The sequence below is a fragment of the Leucoraja erinacea genome, chromosome 31 (assembly GCF_028641065.1).
Source record: "Leucoraja erinacea ecotype New England chromosome 31, Leri_hhj_1, whole genome shotgun sequence".
In the NCBI taxonomy this organism is placed as follows: Eukaryota; Metazoa; Chordata; class Chondrichthyes; order Rajiformes; family Rajidae; genus Leucoraja; species Leucoraja erinaceus.
Window position 1 is genome coordinate 1,200,552 of NC_073407.1, and position 21,335 is coordinate 1,221,886.

Sequence of the window (21,335 nt, forward strand, 5' to 3'; positions counted from 1 at the left end):
CTGCCGGTGAGCCGCTGCAGCCGGAGCCGCGCCACCACTCCGATTATGGACACTCCGATTATACAAGGACATCGAGATATCCTCAGTCACGGTGAATGCGATTTCCCCCCCTTCTCTCACAGATGGGTCCCTCACACGTGTCTGTCACGTAGTTCTGCTCTTACTCCGCCTCCCCTCATACGAAAGAAGGACAGACTTTCCCTGGTCCTCACCTTTCACACCACCAGCCTCCGCATCCAACACATCATCCTCTGACATTTACGTCACTTCCAACGTGATTCCACCACTAATCACTTCTTCCTATCCTCACCCTTTTACGACTCTCCCTCTCTCTCCGCAACTCCGTTTTCACATCCCTTCCCACCCAAACCTCCCCTTCCCCAGCAACCACAAGAGCTGTAACACTTGATACCTATACCTCCTCCCTCGCCTCCATCCAGGGATGCCCAACAGTCCTTCCAGGTGAGACAGAGGTTCACATGCACCTCCTCTAACCTCATCTACTGCATACGGTTATCCTGATGTGGCCTCCTTCTCTCTTCCCCTTTCCAATAAAAGTTGGTTAAACAGTTCACAACGATGTATCCCTCTTGGGATCACAAAGTCCCTAACCAATAACCAGCTCATCAAGGAACCTCCCTGCCCGAGGTCATCTGTTACCAGTCTCAATTTGTCCTGTTTATTTATTGGCTTCCATATTTTACCCTCACTCTCCCTACTATATCAGTCTGAGGAAGGGCCCTGACCTGAAACATCACCTATCTATTTTATCCAGTGATGCTACCTGACCTGCTGAGTTACTCCCGCATTTTGTGTCTATCTTTGGGAAACAGTGGGGTCTCTCCACAGTTAATGCTGTTTAGTAGTGGCCATTTAAGAATTTAAAACACTTATCATTGGGAGGAAGCAAAGCTGAAATAGTCTAAGTGAGGGAATCATCCTTGGTCGAATAGAATGCAATAGTCACCCATTCTTATGCCACAGGTAGGGTACACACTACGCCAAGTGCAGTTTAGCTATGATTTATCATGCTGCAATATAACGCCCCAACTTATATATTGTATGCTTCCGTCCATAGCCCTGACTATGGACGGAAGCATATGAAAGCATGGCATAAGCCACTTCCACCACTCTGTTGATCTTTATTGCCACGTGCCCTTTGATGCACTACCATTTTCAGTATATGTCAAAGTGAAGTGAGTTTACTGGAGTAACTCAGCGGGTCATGCAGCATCTCTGGAGAACATGAATTCTTTTTGGGTTAGGACCTTTCTTCAGACTGATAGTGATGGGTGGGGAAGAAAGCTGGAAGAGAGGAGAGGAAGGACAAAGCCTGGCAAATGATAGGTGGATACAGGTGAGGGTGGCTTTTGGTAGGCAATGGGTTGGGTAATGATCAGAAATGAAGACAAAAGTTGTGAGATAAGGATAGAAGAGTTGTGAAATGTGAAGTTGGAGGAAGGAATATTGTGGTGGGGGCAGAAATGGGTGTGAATCTAGGTGGGGCAAAGGGCACCGAGGGAGAAGTGGTTTAGTTACCTAAAATTGGTCCAAGTGGAATATGAGGTTCTGTTCCTCCAGTTTATGTGTGGTCTTACTCTGGTAATTGAGGAGGGCCAGGATAGAAATATGTATGGGAATGGGAAGAGGAGTTAAAATGTTTAGCAACCAGGAGATCTGGACCGATATAAGTATTTGACGAAACAGTTGCTGAGTCTATGCTTGGTCTCGCCGATATAAAGAAAGCCACATCACAAACTCTGGATGCAGTCGACGAGGTTAGAGGAGATGCATGTGAACTGCTCTCTCACCTGGAAGGGGTCCTCAGATGTTAATGAGGAAGGTGTGGCGGCACCCAAGGGTCGGGCCACCCTAACTTATAACTTTTTAACACCCTAACTTTTAAGGGAGTGGGCGCCGTCTGTGTATGGCAGCCTGCCCACAGTCCGTCTCTTCATCTTTTTTTTATTTTAAGTCCTGTCCTGTCCAAAATGTTAGTGGAGGTCTTTTATGTGGGGGTGGGGAAGGGGGAAACTTTAATTCTTAGTCACCTACCTGGTCGGAGAGGCAGCATCCCTCCAAGCTGCTTCTTCGCCCCGTCCTCGCGGCCTACCATCGAGAATGGAGCGGCGTTTCCTGTCGGGACCGGCCGGGACTACAGCTTCGGCAGCGGCACAGCGCAAGGACACTATCAAGGAGGGGAGCCACAGAGCAGGCGATGCCTTACTGGGTCGCCATGCAGTAAGCTCCGGAGCGCTGTGGCCACCGACTCCCAACATCGCGGAGCTGTGGCAGCGGGTGTCCGCTGGATTTGGTGCGCCGCGGAATCTGGGATCGAGTTCGCCGGGGTCGGGGCTCCAACCCGCGCGGCCTGAGGTCTACGAGTGCCCCGCTCTCCGCGGAGGAGGCAGCCGCTCCAGACTTTCCCAGCCGCTTGAGGAATTGTTTCACCCGACGCTGGAGTTCCATCTTCACGGCAAGAGGGCCCTGAAAATTATCGGACTGGCTGCAAGGCCACAAATGGGCCCCGACCTCGGGTGTTTCAGAGGAAGAGGACTTATCTTTCTGGTGCCTTTCCCCACAGTGGAAAATTTTGATTCTGCTGTGGGGGGACGTTTGTGTTGAACTCTATAATGTGTTGTGTCCATTTTCTTTATTTTTTTTAACCTTTTTCTATGGTTTGTATGGAAACTTATTATTTAATTTATGTAAAGCACTTTGGTGTCAATGCGAGTTGACTTAAAACGTGCTATATAAATAAAACTTACTTACTAACTGTCGAACCCCTCGGCTCAGTGGTTCAGAGGGTTTAAAGGCAGGGGTTTGGTTGCCATCTTTCTCTCGTGTGGACTTCCCTACCACCGGGAGGAACACAAATAAAGGTGCCTCTCGAAATACCTGACTCCTCTCTTTCATTTCGAGACCTACGCACCACATTGGTGACCCTGACGCTCCATTGTCGTCATGATGGAGAAACGAGAAAGCCCTACCACCACACTTAGCCGATATCAGGGCCCTCGGGAGGCGCGCCGAAGCGTTGTGGATGGCGCGCCCTGATGACGTCAACGCGCTGGCCGTCAGCAGCCACGGGACGCGCTGAGGACAACGCACCCTGATGACGTCAACGCCCTGGCCGTCGGTAGGCGCGCCGATGATGTCACCCCGGCAGCTTCCGATTTCCTCTGGTGGGGCGGGGGAGCTGTGGAAGGAGTGACAGCTCCAGCCCGACGGCCCGTAAGATCGCCCCCCGCGGCCGTTTCGGGTACTGCACCTGCAGTCCAGCGCCAGCAAGCTGCAAGTGCCACCAACAGGAGCCGGCAAGCTCTAAGTACCACCAACATGAGGCGCTGGTGCTACTACCATCAGCGCTGGGGTGCTGCAGCACGACAATGCCGCCTGCCGTGCACGCTCCCGGGAAATGCCTGGGCCGGCTGCCAATAGTCCCCGCGGCGGCCGGCCAAATTCACCGCCTCTTCGCTTGGGATCGGCGCTCCGGGACCCGCTTCCTCGTTGATACTGGAGCGGAGCTCAGCGTCCTGCCCCCTTCGCTGGCCAACATTCGTTCCGGTAAGCGGGGGCCCGTCCTCACCGCGGCGAATGGCAGCCCCATCCGCACGTATGGAGCGCGCATGGTCCCGATCGTGTTCGGCTCCTGTCATTTCTCGTGGCGGTTCACCATTGCTGATGTCTCCCAGCCGTTGCTCGGGGCCGACTTCCTCCGGGCGCATTCCCTCCTGGTGGACGTCAGGCGTCAGCGCTTGGTCAACGCCGCTACGATGGAGATGATCACGTTACGTTTGGATCAGCCGGTGGGGCGCCCCCTGTCGTCCGTGGATTCCCGCTTCGCTCGGATCTTGGCCGCGTTCCCGGACATCCTGACCCTACAGTTTCGGTCATCAACCCCCAGTCATGGAGTGCTACATTTAATACAAACTACCGGCCCACCTATCCACGCACGAGCATGCCGACTGCTGCCGGATAAACTGCGTCTGGCACGGCAGGAATTCCGCACGATGGAGGCCTTGGGGATCGTCCGCCCTTCAAGTAGCCCATGGGCGTCCCCACTCCACATGGTCCCTAAGGCAAGCGGGGGCTGGCGACCTTGCGGGGATTACCGACGGCTAAATGCCGCAACAACAGCGGATCGATACCCCGTACCCCACATCCAGGACTTCACCGCCCATTTGGCTGGGGCTACAATATTTTCAAAAGTGGATCTGGTACGGGGTTATAACCAGATCCCGGTCCACCCGGATGATGCACCCAAGACGGCGATCATCACGCCATTCGGACTTTATGAGTTCACGCGGATGCCGTTTGGCCTCAAGAACGCTGCGCAGGCTTTTCAACGCCTAATGGACGGGGTGTGTCGCGACCTTGATTTTGTCTTTGTTTACCTGGACGACATCCTGGTGGCCAGCCGCTCGCAGCAGGAGCACTGCGCCCACCTCCGGCAGCTCTGTCAGCGGCTCAGCGAGCATGGTTTGGCTATCAACCTCGACAAGTGCCGTTTTGGGGTAACCGAGATTGACTTCCTCGGCCACCGCGTGACTTCGCAAGGCACGGTTCCCCTGCCGGACAGGGTCGACGCCATCCGTCGGTTTCCCCGCCCACGCACGGTGCGCGGCCTGCAAAAGTTTGTCGGCATGGTGGCATTTTACCATTGTTTCGTGCCATCCGCGGACAACATCATGCGGCCTCTGTATCAACTTCTGCCGGGTGGATAGCATAAGAACGTCGAATGGACCCACGAGGCAGTGACAGCATTTGGCGGCGCGAAGGAGGCCCTTGCTCGGGCCGTACTGCTGGTGCACCCCCGGGAAGATGCCCCGACTGCTCTCACGGTGGACGCCTCGGAGTCGGCGGTGGGTGCCGTGCTGGAGCAACTGACAGGCGGAGGTTGGCGGCCCCTGGCCTTCTTCAGCCGGCACCTCAACCGCGCGCAGACCAAATACAGCACGTTCGATCGCGAGCTCCTGGCTCTGTACCTGGCAGTGCGTCACTTCCGCTACTTCCTGGAGGGCTGCCCGTTCACCGCCTACACGGACCACAAGCCGCTCACTTTCGCCCTGGCGAAGGTTTCCGACCCCTGGTCCGCACGGCAGCAGCGGCAATTGGCTCACATCTATCCGCTACGTCGAGGGGAAAGAGAACCGGGTGGCCGACGCATTGTCCCGCCCCGTTATCGACGCCGTTTTCGAGGTGGCGCCCGGAATTGACTATTCTGCCCTGGCAGAAGCACAGCTCACGGACGGTGAGATGCCCGCCTACCGGTCTGCCATCTCCAGCCTCCGCCTTGAGTATGTCCCTCTCGGTCCTGGAGGAGCAACGATCCTGTGCGATGTATCGTCCGGTCAGCCGCGCCCCATCGTCCCTGCCGCCTGGCGCCGGAGCGTTTTCGAGGTGATCCACGACTGTCTCACCCATCAATCCGGGCGACAACGGCACTAGTGGCCGCTCGTTTCATGTGGCACGGTCTGCGCAAGCAGGTTGGCCATTGGGCTCGCACCTGCATTCCGTGCCAGACGGCGAAGATCCAGCACCATGTCCGTGCGCCTCTCCAGGAGTTTGGTCTACCTCACCGGCGATTCGACCATCTCCACGTAGACATTGTAGGGCCTCTTCCACCGTCCCAGGGCATCACCCAACTCCTCGCGATGGTGGACCGCTTCACGCGGTGGCCGGAGGCCATTCCGCTGGCCGATACTTCAACAGCTACGTGTGCTCGTGCATTGTCCGCGCACTGGATTGCTCCCTTCTGGGTGCCGGCGCACATCTGCGCAGACTGGGGGCCACAGTTCACCTCCGAGCTGTGGTCGGCTATGGCTCGCTTGCTCGGGGTTCGGCTGCACCACACCACGGCTTATCACCCGCAAGCTAACGGTCTGGTGGAGAGGTTCCACCAGCAGCTCAAGGCAGCGCTGAAGGCGCGACTCTCCGGCCCGGACTGGATGGACGATTTGCCGTGGGTCATGCTGGGCTTTCGGCCTGCTCCTAAGGAGGACTTGGCCTCATCATCGGCGGAGCTCGTGTACGGGTCGCCACTCACGTTGCCCGGGGAGTTCGTGCCGTCGGCGCCGGGGCAGCAGGGAACGCCCGCATCCACCTTAACGCGCCTTCGCGAGCGAGTGGGCAGGCTCGCTCCCGTCCCGATGTCCCGCCATGGGACATTTCGCCCGCATGGAGGCAGGGGTAGGGATGGGAAGATGTGACTGGTGGTGGGATCACGAAAGAGGAAAATTATTTACTTCTAGAATGGGAAGCATCTCCTTGTGGTGGAGACAGAGAAATTGAGAGTAAGGGATACTGTCTTTGCAAGCGGTGGGGTGGGACGGCATGGAACCCACAGGTTAGAGTTGGAGGTGAAGCCACTGTTAATTAAAAAAAACACAATTTGAATACAATAACACAAAATAATGAGGCCTTTTGCAAGTAAAAGGACATCTGACAAGTAAGTGGCTTTTAAAAGTGAGATAGTTCAGGAACAGCCTGTTAGAGTGAAGGCCGGCTGGATGAGGGAATGGACTGAAGGGTAGTGTTGGAGGTGGTGCATTGCTTCTGCCTACTGCACTTCACATACTCTTGATGAACACACCAGAGACCCTTGCTGCACGTTTTTATACATTAAAGGGGATATCAGATTTATGATTATATGTTTGCAGATGACTTGAAAATTAGTGGTGTTGTTGATAATGAGAAGGCATGAGCCCATAATCATTTGATTCAAAGCACAAGCAAAGTTTTGGCAACAATTATCAAGTTTTTTTTTCCCTCCATTCCCCAGATTACAACTAACTTAGTGATGGAGGAGCTTCTTCCAGAGCTGGCAGCGATGATCTATCCTAAATTAAAGGGCAAATTACATGACCGTCAAAAGGACTGGATCTTGGTAAGTATATGGTATTGAACAAGCTTAATTTAATGCAAGTAATTAGTTAGTCTTTGTCGTTCCACAAACTTAATATATTTTATTTTGGGGAATGTCTGGAAGGATTTATGGCTGTACTATTTTTTGGGAGATTATAAATCGGAGCAAGTAAAGTACCCAATTGGGTGCTGCGAGAAGTTAGGATGTTTATTGCAAGAGGATTTGAGGAGAATATTAAAGATGTATTGCTACAATCATAAAGGACATTGATGAGAGCAGATCTGGAATGTTGTATATAATTTTGGTCTGCATGCTCAAAAAGTATATTCTTGCTGCAGAAGAAGAACTGCAAAGGTTGATTAGGCAGCTTCTTGGATGGTGCATCTGTCTTTATCCGGAGGGATCGTACTCTTTTTTAGAATGAGACAAAGAAAGCTTATCTTAGTTAAGCATAACAATTTTCTTTAGGGCTTCGATGCAGGAAGGATATTTCCCCTAGATTATGGTTCTATATCTCGCGGTCAAGATCTGAAAATAAAGATGGTGAAGAAGGTGTTTGGCATGTTGGCCTTCATCAGGTCTCCCTCCTTACTCTGCAAGGGGTGGATGGAAGAATGGGATGGCATAGGGCTGGTGTAAACGGTTTCCAGAGGTTGAGAAGAGACCTAATAGAAGTCTTATGGAAACTTAAATCTTCACTGGCCACATGCAAGGAGCCAGGTGACCACAGCACAGCATGTATTTTTATTCAAGAAGGGCAGCAGGGACAAGCCCGTTAATTACAAGCCAGTGAGTGGGGCCGTGACTGAGAACACTTTTCTGAGGCAAGTTGGAGAACTGAAGATTGGGAAACTGAAAACAAGCATAGAAAGTAAGGAAGGGTACTGGAAAAAATAAATTAGGAGAGTAAAATGACAAACATGCAGTATCACCGCATGACTAGGTTAAGAAAAATCACAAAGTATTTTCAGCAGGAACAAGCCCCTTAATTACAAACCAGTGAGTAAACATTAATTATAGTAAAGTTGGTGGGTGGTGGAGAAATCTAATTAATAGGATTAATCAGCACTTGAGACAACAGAAGGACTCAGCAAAAGACCTGAACAGATACACCACAGTTGCCACAACTACAACATAACATCCCAATATCTACAGTGCCCTCCATAATGTTTGGGACAAAGATCCATCATTATTTATTTGCCTCTGGTCTCCACGATTTGAGATTTGTAATAGAAAAAAAATCACATTTGGTTAAAGTATACATTGTCAGATTTTATTAAAGGGTGTTTTTATACATTTTAGTTTCACCGTGTAGAAATTACAGCTGTGTTAATGGGTAGTCCCCCCCCCCCCCCCCATTTCATGGCACCATAAGACCTAATAGAAGTATATAAAATTCTGAGCGGTGGACAGTCAGAACCTTTTTCCCCCTCTGATGGCTTTAAAATAAGAGGGGCAAGGTTTCAAGGAGATGTGAGGGGCAATATTTTTTGCACAGAGTGGTGAATACCTGGAATACGTTGCCAGGCGAGGTGGTGAACCATATACCTATCCCATTTAAAAAGATTTGGGATAGGTATATGGATAGGCTGGGAATGGAAGGATATGGATTGTGTGCAGGTAGATAATTGATTGTCTTGGCATCTTGTTCAACACCCACATTGCGGGCCGAAGGGCCTGTTCTTGTGCTGTACTGTTCTATATTCTTTATGTACTTTATATGCTTATTTATGTGTGGACATATATATTCAATGGTATATGGACACACTGATCTGTTCTGTATTATTTATGCCTGCAATATTCTGTTGAGCTGAAAGCAAAGCAAGATTGTCATGGTCCTATCTGGGACACATGACAATAAACTCTCTTGAATCTTGTATATTCTAAACATCCCTCCTACAGATTGTCCCTGCTATCTTCTTACCCATTTGCTCAGCCTTTGCAACTTTCTCAGGGTTCATTTTTATACCTAGCTTTGTATCATCAGCAAACCGATACCCCAATTTTCCTTTGGAATCATTAGCATAAATTGTAAATAGGTGATCCCTGTGAAACCCCACTAGCAGCAGTCTGCCAATCTGTTTCTATCCCTTTAACTATTTCTCTCCCACAATAATGTGTTATCCTAACCCCAAATTTAACGAGCAACCTTTGTATAGTTCTTTATCAAATACCTCTTACACATAAAGATTGTACCTTGCCAATTACATCCTCAAGGAAACACTAATAAAGTCATAGAGGTATATAGTATAAAAACATGTGCTTCATTATGTCCATGCTATCCAAGTATCCATCTGTACTGATCCCATTTGCCAGCACCTGATCGTAGCCTTCTATTTCTTGTTCAAGTGCTTATCCAGATGTTTCTTAAATGCCATGAGACTATCTGCCTCAACCATCTTCTCAGGAAACCACCCTCTGGGTAAAAAAAAAAATCTAACTGAGATCTCCTCTGATTCATCACCTTAAGCCTATATCCTCTGGTCGTCGACACTTCTATGACGGGGAAAAGTTTCTTATTACTTACCTCGTCTATGCCCCTCAGTTTTGCCAAATGTTACCAATAACCCCTAGCTCTTATATCGATGCCTCTGCTAATTGAAGGCAAGCACCATGTCTTCTTCACTATCTTATCTACCCATGACATCACCATTAGCAATCTGTGGGCTCCTACACCAATGTCCCTCTGTTTTTCCATTTATTCCTCGGCCCTTTCCATTCATGATATATGTCATACCATTATTGGCACCCTAAACCCTCAAAGCAGTGGGGATTTCACTGGGATTAAATCTATCATATAATCTTTTCACATTATACCAAAATGTTTAATTATAAGGATTATTGATTATTAAAGCTAAAACATTGATGGTTAATGATCAAAACCAGGAACTAGCATTAGCATGCAGCTTGTTTATAATTTCTATTTGTTCTAGGGATGTTTGCTTTGTAGGCTGCGGATGAAATTACCCATTCTAAATTGTCCGTAAGGAAGTGGTGGTGAACTGCCTCTTGATCGCTGTAGTTGATGAGGTGTGGGCAAATCCACAATGCTGTTAGGAAGGGAATTCTGGGACTTTAACTCAATGATAGAATGAATTATTGGAATAATTAATTATCTCTTAATAATTCAAATATTAAGATGTACAGGATTTATGATGGCTCCGTGCTATGGATTTAGGACGGGCTTATTAGGAAGGTCTATATAGGAGGGTTGTGGGGGAAGAAAGATATTCTGGCAGGGATCGGGTACTGGGACCTCTGCTGTTTGAGATATATCTAAATCACGGACATAAATGGAGATGGCTTGGTGTAAGTTTGCTGACAACCAAAATTGGAGGAGTTGCAGAGCATGAGGAATGCTGTCAATAGATATAGACCATCTGCAGAAATGGGCGGAGAAATGGCAGATGGAGTTTAACTCAAGCAAGTTGCACTTTGGGGGCTTGAATGCAAAGGTAAAGGATACAGTTAATGGCAAGACCCTCAACAGCATTAATGTGCAGAGGGATCTTGGAGTCCAAATTCATAGTTCTCTTAGTAGCTTAGTTTCTTAGTAAAGAAGGTGTATGCTTGATTGCCTTCATTGCTGCATGCATTGAATGTAAGAGTCAGGAAGTCATGATGCAACAATATGACTTTGTTTAGGCTGCATTTGGAGTATTGCATGCAGTTCTGGTTTGCCCTATTACAGGAAAGATATGGAGGCTTTAGAGAGGATGCAGAAGAGGTTTACCAGAATACTGGCTGGATTAGACACGGGGATAGTTGAATAGCCATGGATTGTTTTCTCTGAAACATCCGAGGTTGAGTGGAGACATGATAGAAGTATATAAATTTATGAAAGGCATAGATAGGGTAGACAGTCAAAACCTTTTACGCAGGGTGAAAATATCCAACACCAAAGGCATATCTAAGGTAAAAGGGGGGTAAATTTAATGGAGACTAAACCAAGTGCAGACCCGTTGGGCATATTGAGGAACACAATATTCCAACCCTCAACCGCTCCCCCAAAGCAACCCGTTCCACCAATGCAATATTGCACCACTCACGCATAGCCCCCAACTGCGCAGGCACGGCTAATTTCACCTCATCCCCCAGCACACCCTCCCCCTCCTCCTCCCCTTCACCCTCCCTCTTCAATCCCTAGAGAGGGAGGATGGGGGTAGAGAGGGAGGGGGGAGGGGGGTAGAGAGAGTGGGGGAGTAGAGAAGGATGGGGGGGGAGTAGAGAAGGAGGGGGGTAAAGAGAGAGGAAGGGGGGTAGAGGGGGTGGGGGTAGGGAGGGAAAGGGAGGGGGGGGCAGAGAGGGAGAGGGAGGGGGGGCAGAGAGGGAGAGGGAGGGGGCAGAGAGGGAGGGGACAGAGAGAGAGGCTCAGAGAAGGAGGGGGTAGAGAGGGAAGGGCCAGAGCGGGAGTGGGACAGAGAGTGAGGGGGCAGGCGAGCGGGGATCAGAGAGGGAGGGGGTAGAGAGAGAAGGGTAGAGAGAGAGAGAAGAGTGGGGAGGGTAGAGAGGGCAAGAGGGGCTAGAGAGGGTGGGAGTGAGGGTAGATATGGAGGGGGTAGAGAGGGAGGGGGCGAGAGAGGGAGTGTTGACGTGGCGACTACTCTCCCTACCCCCTCCTCACCCTCAATCCTCCCACTCACCCTCCTCACCTCCCCAGTGGCCCCTTCGTCGCAAGGCCTCACCACCGCGGTGTGGATGCCTCCTTTATACAAGATACAAGATACATTTATTTGTCACATGTGCCAGATGGCACAGTGAAATGTGATTACCATACAGCCATACAATAGCCGGGCTTCTACCCAGCCGGGGCGTCACGGGTAGAAGCCCGGATCAGAAAAAGCGGAACATTAATTTAAATGTGGCCCTCCCCCTGATGTCACTGGAAGCTGGTGGCCGCCCACTCCCCCTTGGTGGCTGCCCACCCCCCCTTTGTGACGTCACTCGAAGCGGGTTGAAGGACGTTTGCCTTTTAAAAACTTAGTTTTAGCTATTTTTTAAACGCTATAATGTGAAATATAGCATTAAATGTGAAGTGAAACAGTTTATTTTGTTGATGGCGTTAATGTGATTAATAATCTGTGAAAATGTGAGCGTTAGAGCGTAGCGTTTTGAGGAAGATACAAAAGCTCAGGAGGAGACGGATATGATGGTAACGTTTAAAAAGCTTTTAGAATTGTAGGGAATAGAATGATATGGATCATGTACAGGCTGATGAGATCAGTTTAACTTGGCATCATGTTCGGCACAAACATTGTGGGCTGAAGACCCTAACCCCCCCCCCCCCCTCGGAACCCCTGCGCAGAGAGTCTCCCCTTATCTTAAGCTGTGACCCTTGTCCTGGACTTCAAATCGGGAGCAATCCAAGTGTATCCAGTCTTTCTTCATAAGACAGTCCTGACATCACAGGAATCAGTTGGTGAACCTTCTCTGCACTCCCTCTATGGCAAGAATGCTTCTCAGCTGCCACCTACTCATGTGGTCTCACCACTTTGTGTCAATGCACTAGTGTACCAATGCTATGAAAGCAACCCAGGTTTCTCACTGACTGCTGCATGCCTTTTCAATTTTTGCCATCCCTAGTCGGCCGCCATTTAGATAATAGTCTGCTTTCCTGTTTTTGCCACCAAAATGGATAACCTCACATGCGCTACTGTTCTATGTTAAATAGTTAGCGTGGATTGGAGCTTCATAGTTATATAGAGTCTGAATAGGCTGCGTTTAATTTATTTGGAGCAGAGGAGACTGAGGAATGACCTGGCTGAATTAAAAACATCTTAGATTTGAATTTGAGAATGATGCTGCTATACTGAAGGCAGTTGTGACGGAGAAACGTAGATTTGAAAATAAAAATTGTTAACTTGAAAATTGGTTAATGCTATATGATTTTACTGACTCAACTTTATTTCCCCTTGCCCATAGATTACAGAGGCTGTGCAGAAGATGGTGCAAGTGCAGACAAAAGTCCGATATGAAGCTGTTTTACAAAAGTGTGAAGCCGCCCGTTCTGGATTGGAAGGCAGGATTCGTCCAGACCTTGATCAAATTATTAGCTCAAAAGAACACGTGGCAAACAAGCTAAGAGGTTTGGAAACTTTTGGGGCAAGAGGAAAAATAGATCAGCCATGATTGAATTGCAGAATAGATTTAATGGGCTGAATGACCTAATTCTGCTCATAAGAAGGCTCATGTGTCGTCCTATTTTCTACTGAATTAATGGTACTGGGCCAATGTTACTTACATTATCAATACATGTACAGGTGAACAATAATATTTGAACATTGTCAATACTATTACTATAAACAAAAGTTACATTTAAAACCTATTTATTAATTTTGTGTGCCAACAGTAATACCATAGCTGAGCCAGTTGAAAAGAGAGAATTAGTTCCCAGCAATGCTATTAGGTTCAGACCTAACAGTCAAAATCCAGCCTCTCTTTCACTGCTGTTTCCACAATTGTTACAATCATACAAGCAAAAGGCTTAAAAAAATAGAAATCGTGTCAACCATTATGCCAGGTCTTAATCTACAAAGTGAAGTGTTCTGAAATTGGGGCAAAATTACTCCTGTGCATCTGACACGTGCCTTGTGGTGAATATCTCAGCTCATGACTGACACTACAGGGTGAAAACCAAATCAAATCAAGGATTTTTTTTTCTTTCACTGGAAATACCAAGAAATAGGCAGAAGAAATAGCAGAAATGTTGAAACAAATTTTGAGAATAAAAAATCATAAAGAATATATTTTGATTTTACAGTTTTTGTATGAATTTGTGGCTAGTAAATGAAACGTTCATTCAGGTCTGACTTTACTCTTGTTTTCAATGCCTAAACACACTACAGAACCAACACATTCCAGAAATTCTTTAGATCTTTTCATTGTGCCATGAAATTCTTGACATAAAACATAGTTGGACTAGGTCTAACTTTTTATTTCTCATGGAATTCTTGTTATTGTCTCTACTTTCTGGTTCTGGAATCTTGCTGATCACATTGACTGATATTTCTAAAATCTGCTTTATTTCCTTATCAGGTCTCTCATTTTCCTCTTTACAATTTGTTGTTCACTCTCATTCGGCTCACCTTCAGGGTGCATGTTTTTAGGATGTGCAAACGCAGCTGCACTGAATGTCCTAAATGAGACTACAACATATGAAGATATCCTTTTCATGGCCTTACTAGATTTCAGCTAAACAAATTACAACTTGATCATCACTTCATGGTTGAAGTCACAATGGTGCCATCATCTATGCACTCTCAGCCTCTCTCTCCTCTTCATGGTAACTACCAGACTCCTTTCACATTTCCTGATTTTTAAGGAGCTGTTACTTTTAACTGTTTTTGGTGTTTTAATTAGAGTAAATCTACCTACACTTTCAAATATTGTATATTGTAATTCATCTGGTCCTGTGGTTTGATTGTGTTGATTCTTAGCTTGTATTTGATACCATTCTCGTTTCTGATTGATTGTAATTTGCCTTTGTGTGTGTTTCTATTTAGTGTTTGTAATGCCCAAAGCTGAAGCTTGTGTTCGGAACAAAGTGCAACCTTGCATCCCTTCCATACTTGATGCTTTGATGGGTCCAACGAGCGGAGGATTTTCTGAAGTCAGAGACTTGTTTTTCAAGGAGATTGTGGAAATTAATAAAAATACTCTGAATGAAGAAGGAAAGCAAAAGCTTGGGGAGGTGAGATGCACATGCTGACAGATTTGTTGAGTTGGGAACCTGAATAAAACCGGTGGTTGCAATTGGTGCCACACTTGCCACTGAACCCCTTTGAACTTTCCAAAGCTGTCAGTTAGTTGAAATAATATCTGTAGGAAAGTGTTAACATTAGATTGTGATTGTCATATGCGGTCCTAAGTTCACCATTTGGTGTTTAGTGATAACTTTGTTCTCTTTTATCTCGGTCTTTTGAAAGAAATGGGGTGGGGCTGGGGGAATATAGAAGGAAAGACTTCCTTAATTAATTTGGTGTTAGTCTTATTCGTAAAAGGAACTGCCAACCTGCTCTCACACACCTGAGATGCATAAATCAGTGAATTGAATAAGCAATTGCATTAAGTTAGGTCATTAAACAAAAGGAGGCTTTAAGATGAATTTGAGAATTAGAGTTGTGCACCGTGGAACCGGTTCCTTAAGCCACAGCGTCGACCACTATTTACACTAACCCTACACCAATCCCATTTTTTATTCTTTCTACATTCCTATTCTGATCCCTTGATTCAACCACTCACCTGCCCATTAGGACCACTATACAGTGGCCAATTAACCTACAAACCCGCATGTGTTTGAGATGTGTGGGGAGGGAGGGGGATGACGGCTAGAAAACCCACAGGAAACTGACGCAGGCACAGGGAGAATGTGCAAGATCCAGGCAGTTGGCATCAAGATCACACTGAACCATGGAATTGTGAGATGGGAGGGGCTCTTCTAGGTGCTCCACTAGCAGCTGGTTGTAAAGAGCTTGATGCTCCCTCATGGGCGTTGAAACAAACTGAAGGGAAGTGATTATACAACAAATATGTCTGGATCAAATGGCTTTCAACCCTGACTATTCTTGGCTTGAATAATTAGTAAGTCTTTTCCTGGTATTAACAATAATGTGCTATTGTGTTGGCATTTCTGTTACACGAATCGCCCAGTCTTGTCTGACTTAACAACAATACCTCACATTACACTCGGGTACCGTAACTGGTACATGTGACAATAAACTGACCTTGAAACCTTGGGTAGCCTGCAAACTAATTGTTTGAATATTGGCATTTCCCATATTCGGGTACCCATATCTGCTGGGTTCCTTTCCCATGTCTACTGGTCGACCTAGGTTCTCTCTTCGTCTGTTCACCTCTCCCATTTCCATCTTCCATTGCACGCATGCACGCACCTTTTCCACGGCTTATTCTTCACATCCCCTCCCTCATTTAGGCACAGTGACACAGCTGGTAGAGCTGCTGCCTCACAGTGCCAGAGACTCTGGTTTCACCCTGACCTCGGAAGCTCTCTGTGTGGAGTTTGCATGTTCGTCCGTGACCTTGCAGGTCCCATAAATGTGCTGGTTTGTAGGTTACTTAACCGCTGTAAAATTGCCCCTCGTGTAGAGAATGGTAAGAAAGTGTGATTACTTGGAACTAGTGGGAACAGGCGATGGTTGGCATGAACTTGGTGGGCCGAAGGGCCTGTTTCCATGCTGTATCTCTAAACTAAAACTAAACTAGTTCCATCTGCCTGTCACCCTCCCACATCTGTTTCCATCTACAACCTGTAGATCCTGTTACACCCGTCTCTCTCACCTCTTTGTGCTGGCTCACAGTACTCTACACTCTGTTGTGATGCAGGCTCGTGACCTGAAAACTGGACCATCCCTTTGCCTCCATAGATGTTGCTTATGCTGTGAAGTTCTGCCAGCAGCTTGTTTCTTGCTCCAGTTTCCAGTATTTGCAGTTTCTCGTGTCTTCCAGTCTAACTCATCAACTTGAATCTTGAAAGATCCCAATCCAGACGGTCTATTTCCCTCTGCAGATGCCGCCTGATTTACTGAGTTCCCCCAGCAGTTTGTGTTTCATTTGGGCCCATACCTTCTGAGCATTTCTGAGTATTTTTTGTCTTGTTTTGAATCCTACAATGTGCATGGAAATCCTTCAATGAGCATAACTAGTATAATATGATTCATCAGTTCTCACGTCGAAACAAGGAACCGCAGATGCTGATTTACAAAAAAAGACACAAAGTGCTGGAGTAACTCAGCAGGTTAGGCAGCATCTCTGGAGAACATGGATAGGTGGCGTTTCAAGTTGGGACCCTTCTTCAGACTGAAGAGAGTCCCAACCCGAAACACCACCTAATTGTGTTCCCCGAAGATGCCTCCTGAGCCATTGTGTTACTCCAGCACGTTGTGTCTTCCTCTGTTCTCATCCTTATTTTCAAATCCTTGCCAGTGTAACCTCTCCTGATCTTTACACATCTTTTCTACATGCAGTCACTCTGCACCTCCATTTCTTGCCCAATGACAATCACCAAATGTAATTATTCTATGCTGCCAAGGTGTAAAGTCTAATATTCCCAATCTAAATTTATTCACCTCCCTACCTCCCAATAGTTTATTTTTTACCAAAGTAAAACAGGGTGTCTACATTGTTCCGCATAATAGATTATTGTTCAAGATCAAAAGCAATGGCTCTGCAGACGTCTAGCAAATCAATATATATATTTAGGAAGGAATTAGATACGGTCAAAGCACGAAAGAAATCAAGGGATATAGAGTGAAATCAGGAACAGAATACTGGTAGTTATGTCATCTCAACAGAAATCTCAATATTTGATGTTAAACTGATCTCATCTACCTGGATACGATCCATATCCCTCTATTCCTTGCACTTCCCCATGGTGCCGTCTTAAGCGCCACTATTGTGTCTGCCTCCACCATCACCCCTGGCAATGTGTTTCAGGCACCCATTACTCTGTGTGAAAAAGAAAATTGCCCTGCACATCTCCATTAAAATGTCCCCCTTATTCCTTATAGCTATGCCCTCTAGTGTTGGACCTTTCCACCTTGGGGGAATAAGATTTGGACTGTCAACCCTATCTTTGCCTCTCATCATTTTATATACTTCTAGCAAGTCTCCCCTCAACCTCTGATGTTCCAGTGAAAACAAACCGAGTTTATCCAACCACTCCCTGTAACAAAAACCCTCTAACTCGGGCAGCATTCTGGTAGGCCTCCTCTGCATCCTCACCAAAGTCTCCACATCTGAGCCATTGTGCTCAGCGGTGACCAGAACAGCACGCACAACTTCAAATGCTGCCTAACCAAAGTCCTATAGAATTGCATCATGACTTCCTGACTCTCATATTCAATGCCTCTAGTAATGAAGGTAAGCATACTCTACACCTTGAATAGGAAGGATTTCGGCCCGAAACGTTGCCCATTTCCTTCGCTCCATAGATGCTGCTGCACCCGCTGTCTACTGTACACCTTCTTTAATACCCATCAACTTGTGCTGCCAACTTCAGTGAGCTATTAACTTGGACTCCAAGATCACTCTGCACATCAATGTTGTTAAGGGTCTTGCCATTAACTGTATTCTTTCCCCTTACATTCAACGTCCCAAAGTACAACACCTCAAACTTGCTCGGCTTAAAATCCGTTGGCCATTTCTCTGCCTATTTCTGCAGCTGATCTATATCCTGCTGTATATTCTGACAGCCTTCATCACTCTCTACAATTCCTCCAATGTTGGTGTCTAAAGCAAACGTACTCACCAATCCATCTACATTTACGTCAAGGTCTTCTTTACATATCACAAACAGCAGAGGTCCCAGCACAGATCCCTGCAGAACTCCACTGGTTACAGACCTCCAGCCAGAATATCTTCCTCCACCACAACCCACTGTCTTCTATGAATAAGTCAGTTCTGAATCCAAACAACCCAGTCATCTTCTGGATCAGCCTACCACGAGGAACTCCTCTCTTGCCTGCCTCAATAACCTGGGATAGAGCCCATCAGGCCCTGGAGACTTATCCATCCTTCTCAAACTGCCCGAGCATATTTGTATTCTCCACACTGATCTCGTTGTCCGCCAAGTCCCTGGTGAATACAGAAGCAAAGTACTTGTTTAGTGACATCTTATTGCCCCATTTGACCCTTCTATTTGCCTGTTTAAGTTTTTACCTACTTGCATTATATTCCTCATAATCCCTGTCAGAGGCCACCTTCTAAAACCTGACACACTTCCTTTTTCTTCCTGATCAAATTTACAACTTCCTTGGTCATCCACAATACCCTTACCTTGCTGTCCTTATTCCCTCCTCCTTATCAGAACATGCTGATCCTGCACTTTGATCAGCTGGCTTTTAAACGATTCCCACATATCAGCTGTGAACCTACCCAATAAAACCTGCTCCCAATCAACCCTCTCTAGCTTGTACTGACATTCTAATATCCCTTGTTCCAATGAAGTACCTTCCTCCAACATCCAGACTCGTCCCTATTCAAAACAATCGTAAAACCTATGGAGTTATGATCACTACCTCCTATATGCTCTTCCATTGTAAGTTATCTCTGAGTACTACTGTGACACTCTACCTGATTGGTAAAGCAACTCATCTACCTCTTGAACCCCACTCTCTATCTCGTTTAAAAAATCGAATCCCAGGCATGTTGAGATACCAGTCATGTCCGTCTCACAACCAAGTTTCTGCAATGGCTGCAACATGATAATACCAAGCACTGAGCCGGGCTCTAAGCTTTACCCAATTATACTCTTTGTATGGAAGTAAACACCCTTCAGTCCTGTGTTATCCCCAGATTCATGAACCTCTCCCTGCCTGTCCTTTCTTTGCAAGGGCCAGGCTGGTCTTCTGCAAACTTACTTGCCAACCCTTCTACATTTATGTCCAAGTCATTTATATATATCGTAAACAACAGTCGTCCCTGACCAGATCCATGTGGAACTCCACTGATCACTGATCCCCAGCCTGAATAACATCCTTCCAAACACAACCTTATGTCTTCTGTTAGAAGGCCAGTTCTGAATCCAAATAACCAAGTTACTGTGAATCCCATGCATCTCAATCTTATGGTCAGCCTACCATGGGGGACTTTATTAAATGTGTTACTAAAATCCATGTAGATAAGATTTACCGTTTCATCACCTCCTCAAAATAATAGATTAAGTTAGTACTAACCTGTCATATACAAAGCCACGCTGACTGTCCCTAATTTGTTGATCTTCTTCTAAATAGGAGTATCCCAAAGAATTCTCTCCAATAGCTTCATGTCTAAGACTTTTGCACAGAAAGTGGTGGCACAAGTAGAGTCGTAATGAAGGCAAATAGTATACTTGCCAACATTTGTAGAGGCATTGCGTGTATTGTAGAGGCATTGCGAGCTTTATCGGACTTTGGTTGGGCCACATTTGGAGTATTATGTGCAGTTCTGTTCGCTCCAATACAGGAAGGATGTGGAGAGTTTGACAAGGTTGCAGAGGAAGTTTACCAACATTATGCCTGGATTAGATAGTATTAACTACAGGGAGAAAATGGACAAACTTGGGTTGTTTTCTCTCTTTCTGATAGAAGTATATAAAATGGTGAGAGGCGGAGACAGAATCTTTTTCTCAGGATGGAAATATCAAACGCTGGAGGACATAATTTTAAGATGAGAGGAGCAAACTTTAAAGGAGATGTGCAGGCCAAGACTTCTTCTACCTAGGTGGTGGTGGTGGAGGTGGAGGTTGAGGCTGATCCAATTGAGGCATTTAGGAGGCATTTGGATAGGCATATGTATGTGACGGGCTATGGATCATGGGCAGGCAGTTAAGAGTTTATCTTGGCATTATGTTATCTACAGACACTGGGGTGAAGACCATTTCATGTGCTGTACTGTTTTAAATTATGTTCTGTAGCCACATTTGTACATTTCAAATAATTTCCCATTTTAGCTGTCTTTTCTCCAGTGTAATTGAATTGAATTAATTTATTTGGCTATTGGTTCTTTTTGATTATATCCTCCTTTTCAGGATCTTTGTAAATGTTCTCACTTTGTTTTCAGGTTCATCTTTTCTTTATCTCAGTGACTGAAACAGCTTGTACTTCAGCCACTGTTTCCCCAAACTTGGTCTTCTTCATGTGAAATTATCTGTCTTATTTTTTGATGGGCAGTTAGATACTGAGATCCCGAATACAATGTGGAAACCTCACTTTTCACTGCATTAATTTTGCCATCTATTTTTGCTTGTTTTAAAATATGTATTTAAATTCCATTGTATGTAAGATGATCAGTACCAAAGTTGCTGATTTGTTACTTTGTGTTTTGAAGTACATGGAGAAGCTGAGCCTGCTGCCTTATCACCCAGTAAAGATGCAGAGCTGTTATGAGCAGCTTGAACAGCTACAGCCACAACTCAAGGAACTTCAGCAACGATTTGAATTTTCCAGCCCAGCAGTCTTTGTCCAACGTGGGCAGATTCTATTGAGAGAGGTATGTTTTGGTGAGGTAAACAAAAACCTATTCATTTAAATGGGCTGTTGACTATAAAGCAATGAACCAACTCACGCCATCCCCTGCTTCCGAGATGGTGCTTTTTTGGGAGAGTTTACAAGTATAATGATCAGTTCCACCTAACGTTTTTTTTGTTGGACCAAGTAAAATATTCTAGATATAGTGCTCCTGCTCTAAATAACATCAAACACTGTGTCTGAAGATGGTAACATTAATGGAATGGTTAATGGAGTTTAATACTAATGTGTGGGGTGTGGCATTTTGCGAAGTCAAACCAGGGCAGGACTTACACAGTGAATGGTAGCACTCTGGGGAATGTTGTAGAGCAGGGGAATGTAGGAGTGCAAGTACATCGTTCCTGAAAGTGGTGTCACAGAGGATGATCAAGGAGCCCCTCAGTACATTGACCTTAATCAGTCAGGGTATTGAGTATAGTAGTTGGAATGTTATGTTACATTTA

General features: G+C 46.3%; 1 protein-coding gene across 1 annotated transcript in view; it reads left to right on the forward strand.

Annotated features, from left to right (window-relative positions):
- LOC129711818 (protein Niban 2-like) overlaps positions 1 to 21,335 on the forward strand; it is a 197,195-nt gene that overhangs the window by 143,056 nt on the left and 32,804 nt on the right. The window contains exons 7-10 of the mRNA XM_055659753.1: positions 6,785 to 6,889; positions 12,791 to 12,953; positions 14,371 to 14,558; positions 20,693 to 20,854. Coding sequence (XP_055515728.1) covers positions 6,785 to 6,889; positions 12,791 to 12,953; positions 14,371 to 14,558; positions 20,693 to 20,854 — 618 coding nt within the window. The remainder of the gene's footprint in view (positions 1 to 6,784; positions 6,890 to 12,790; positions 12,954 to 14,370; positions 14,559 to 20,692; positions 20,855 to 21,335) is intronic.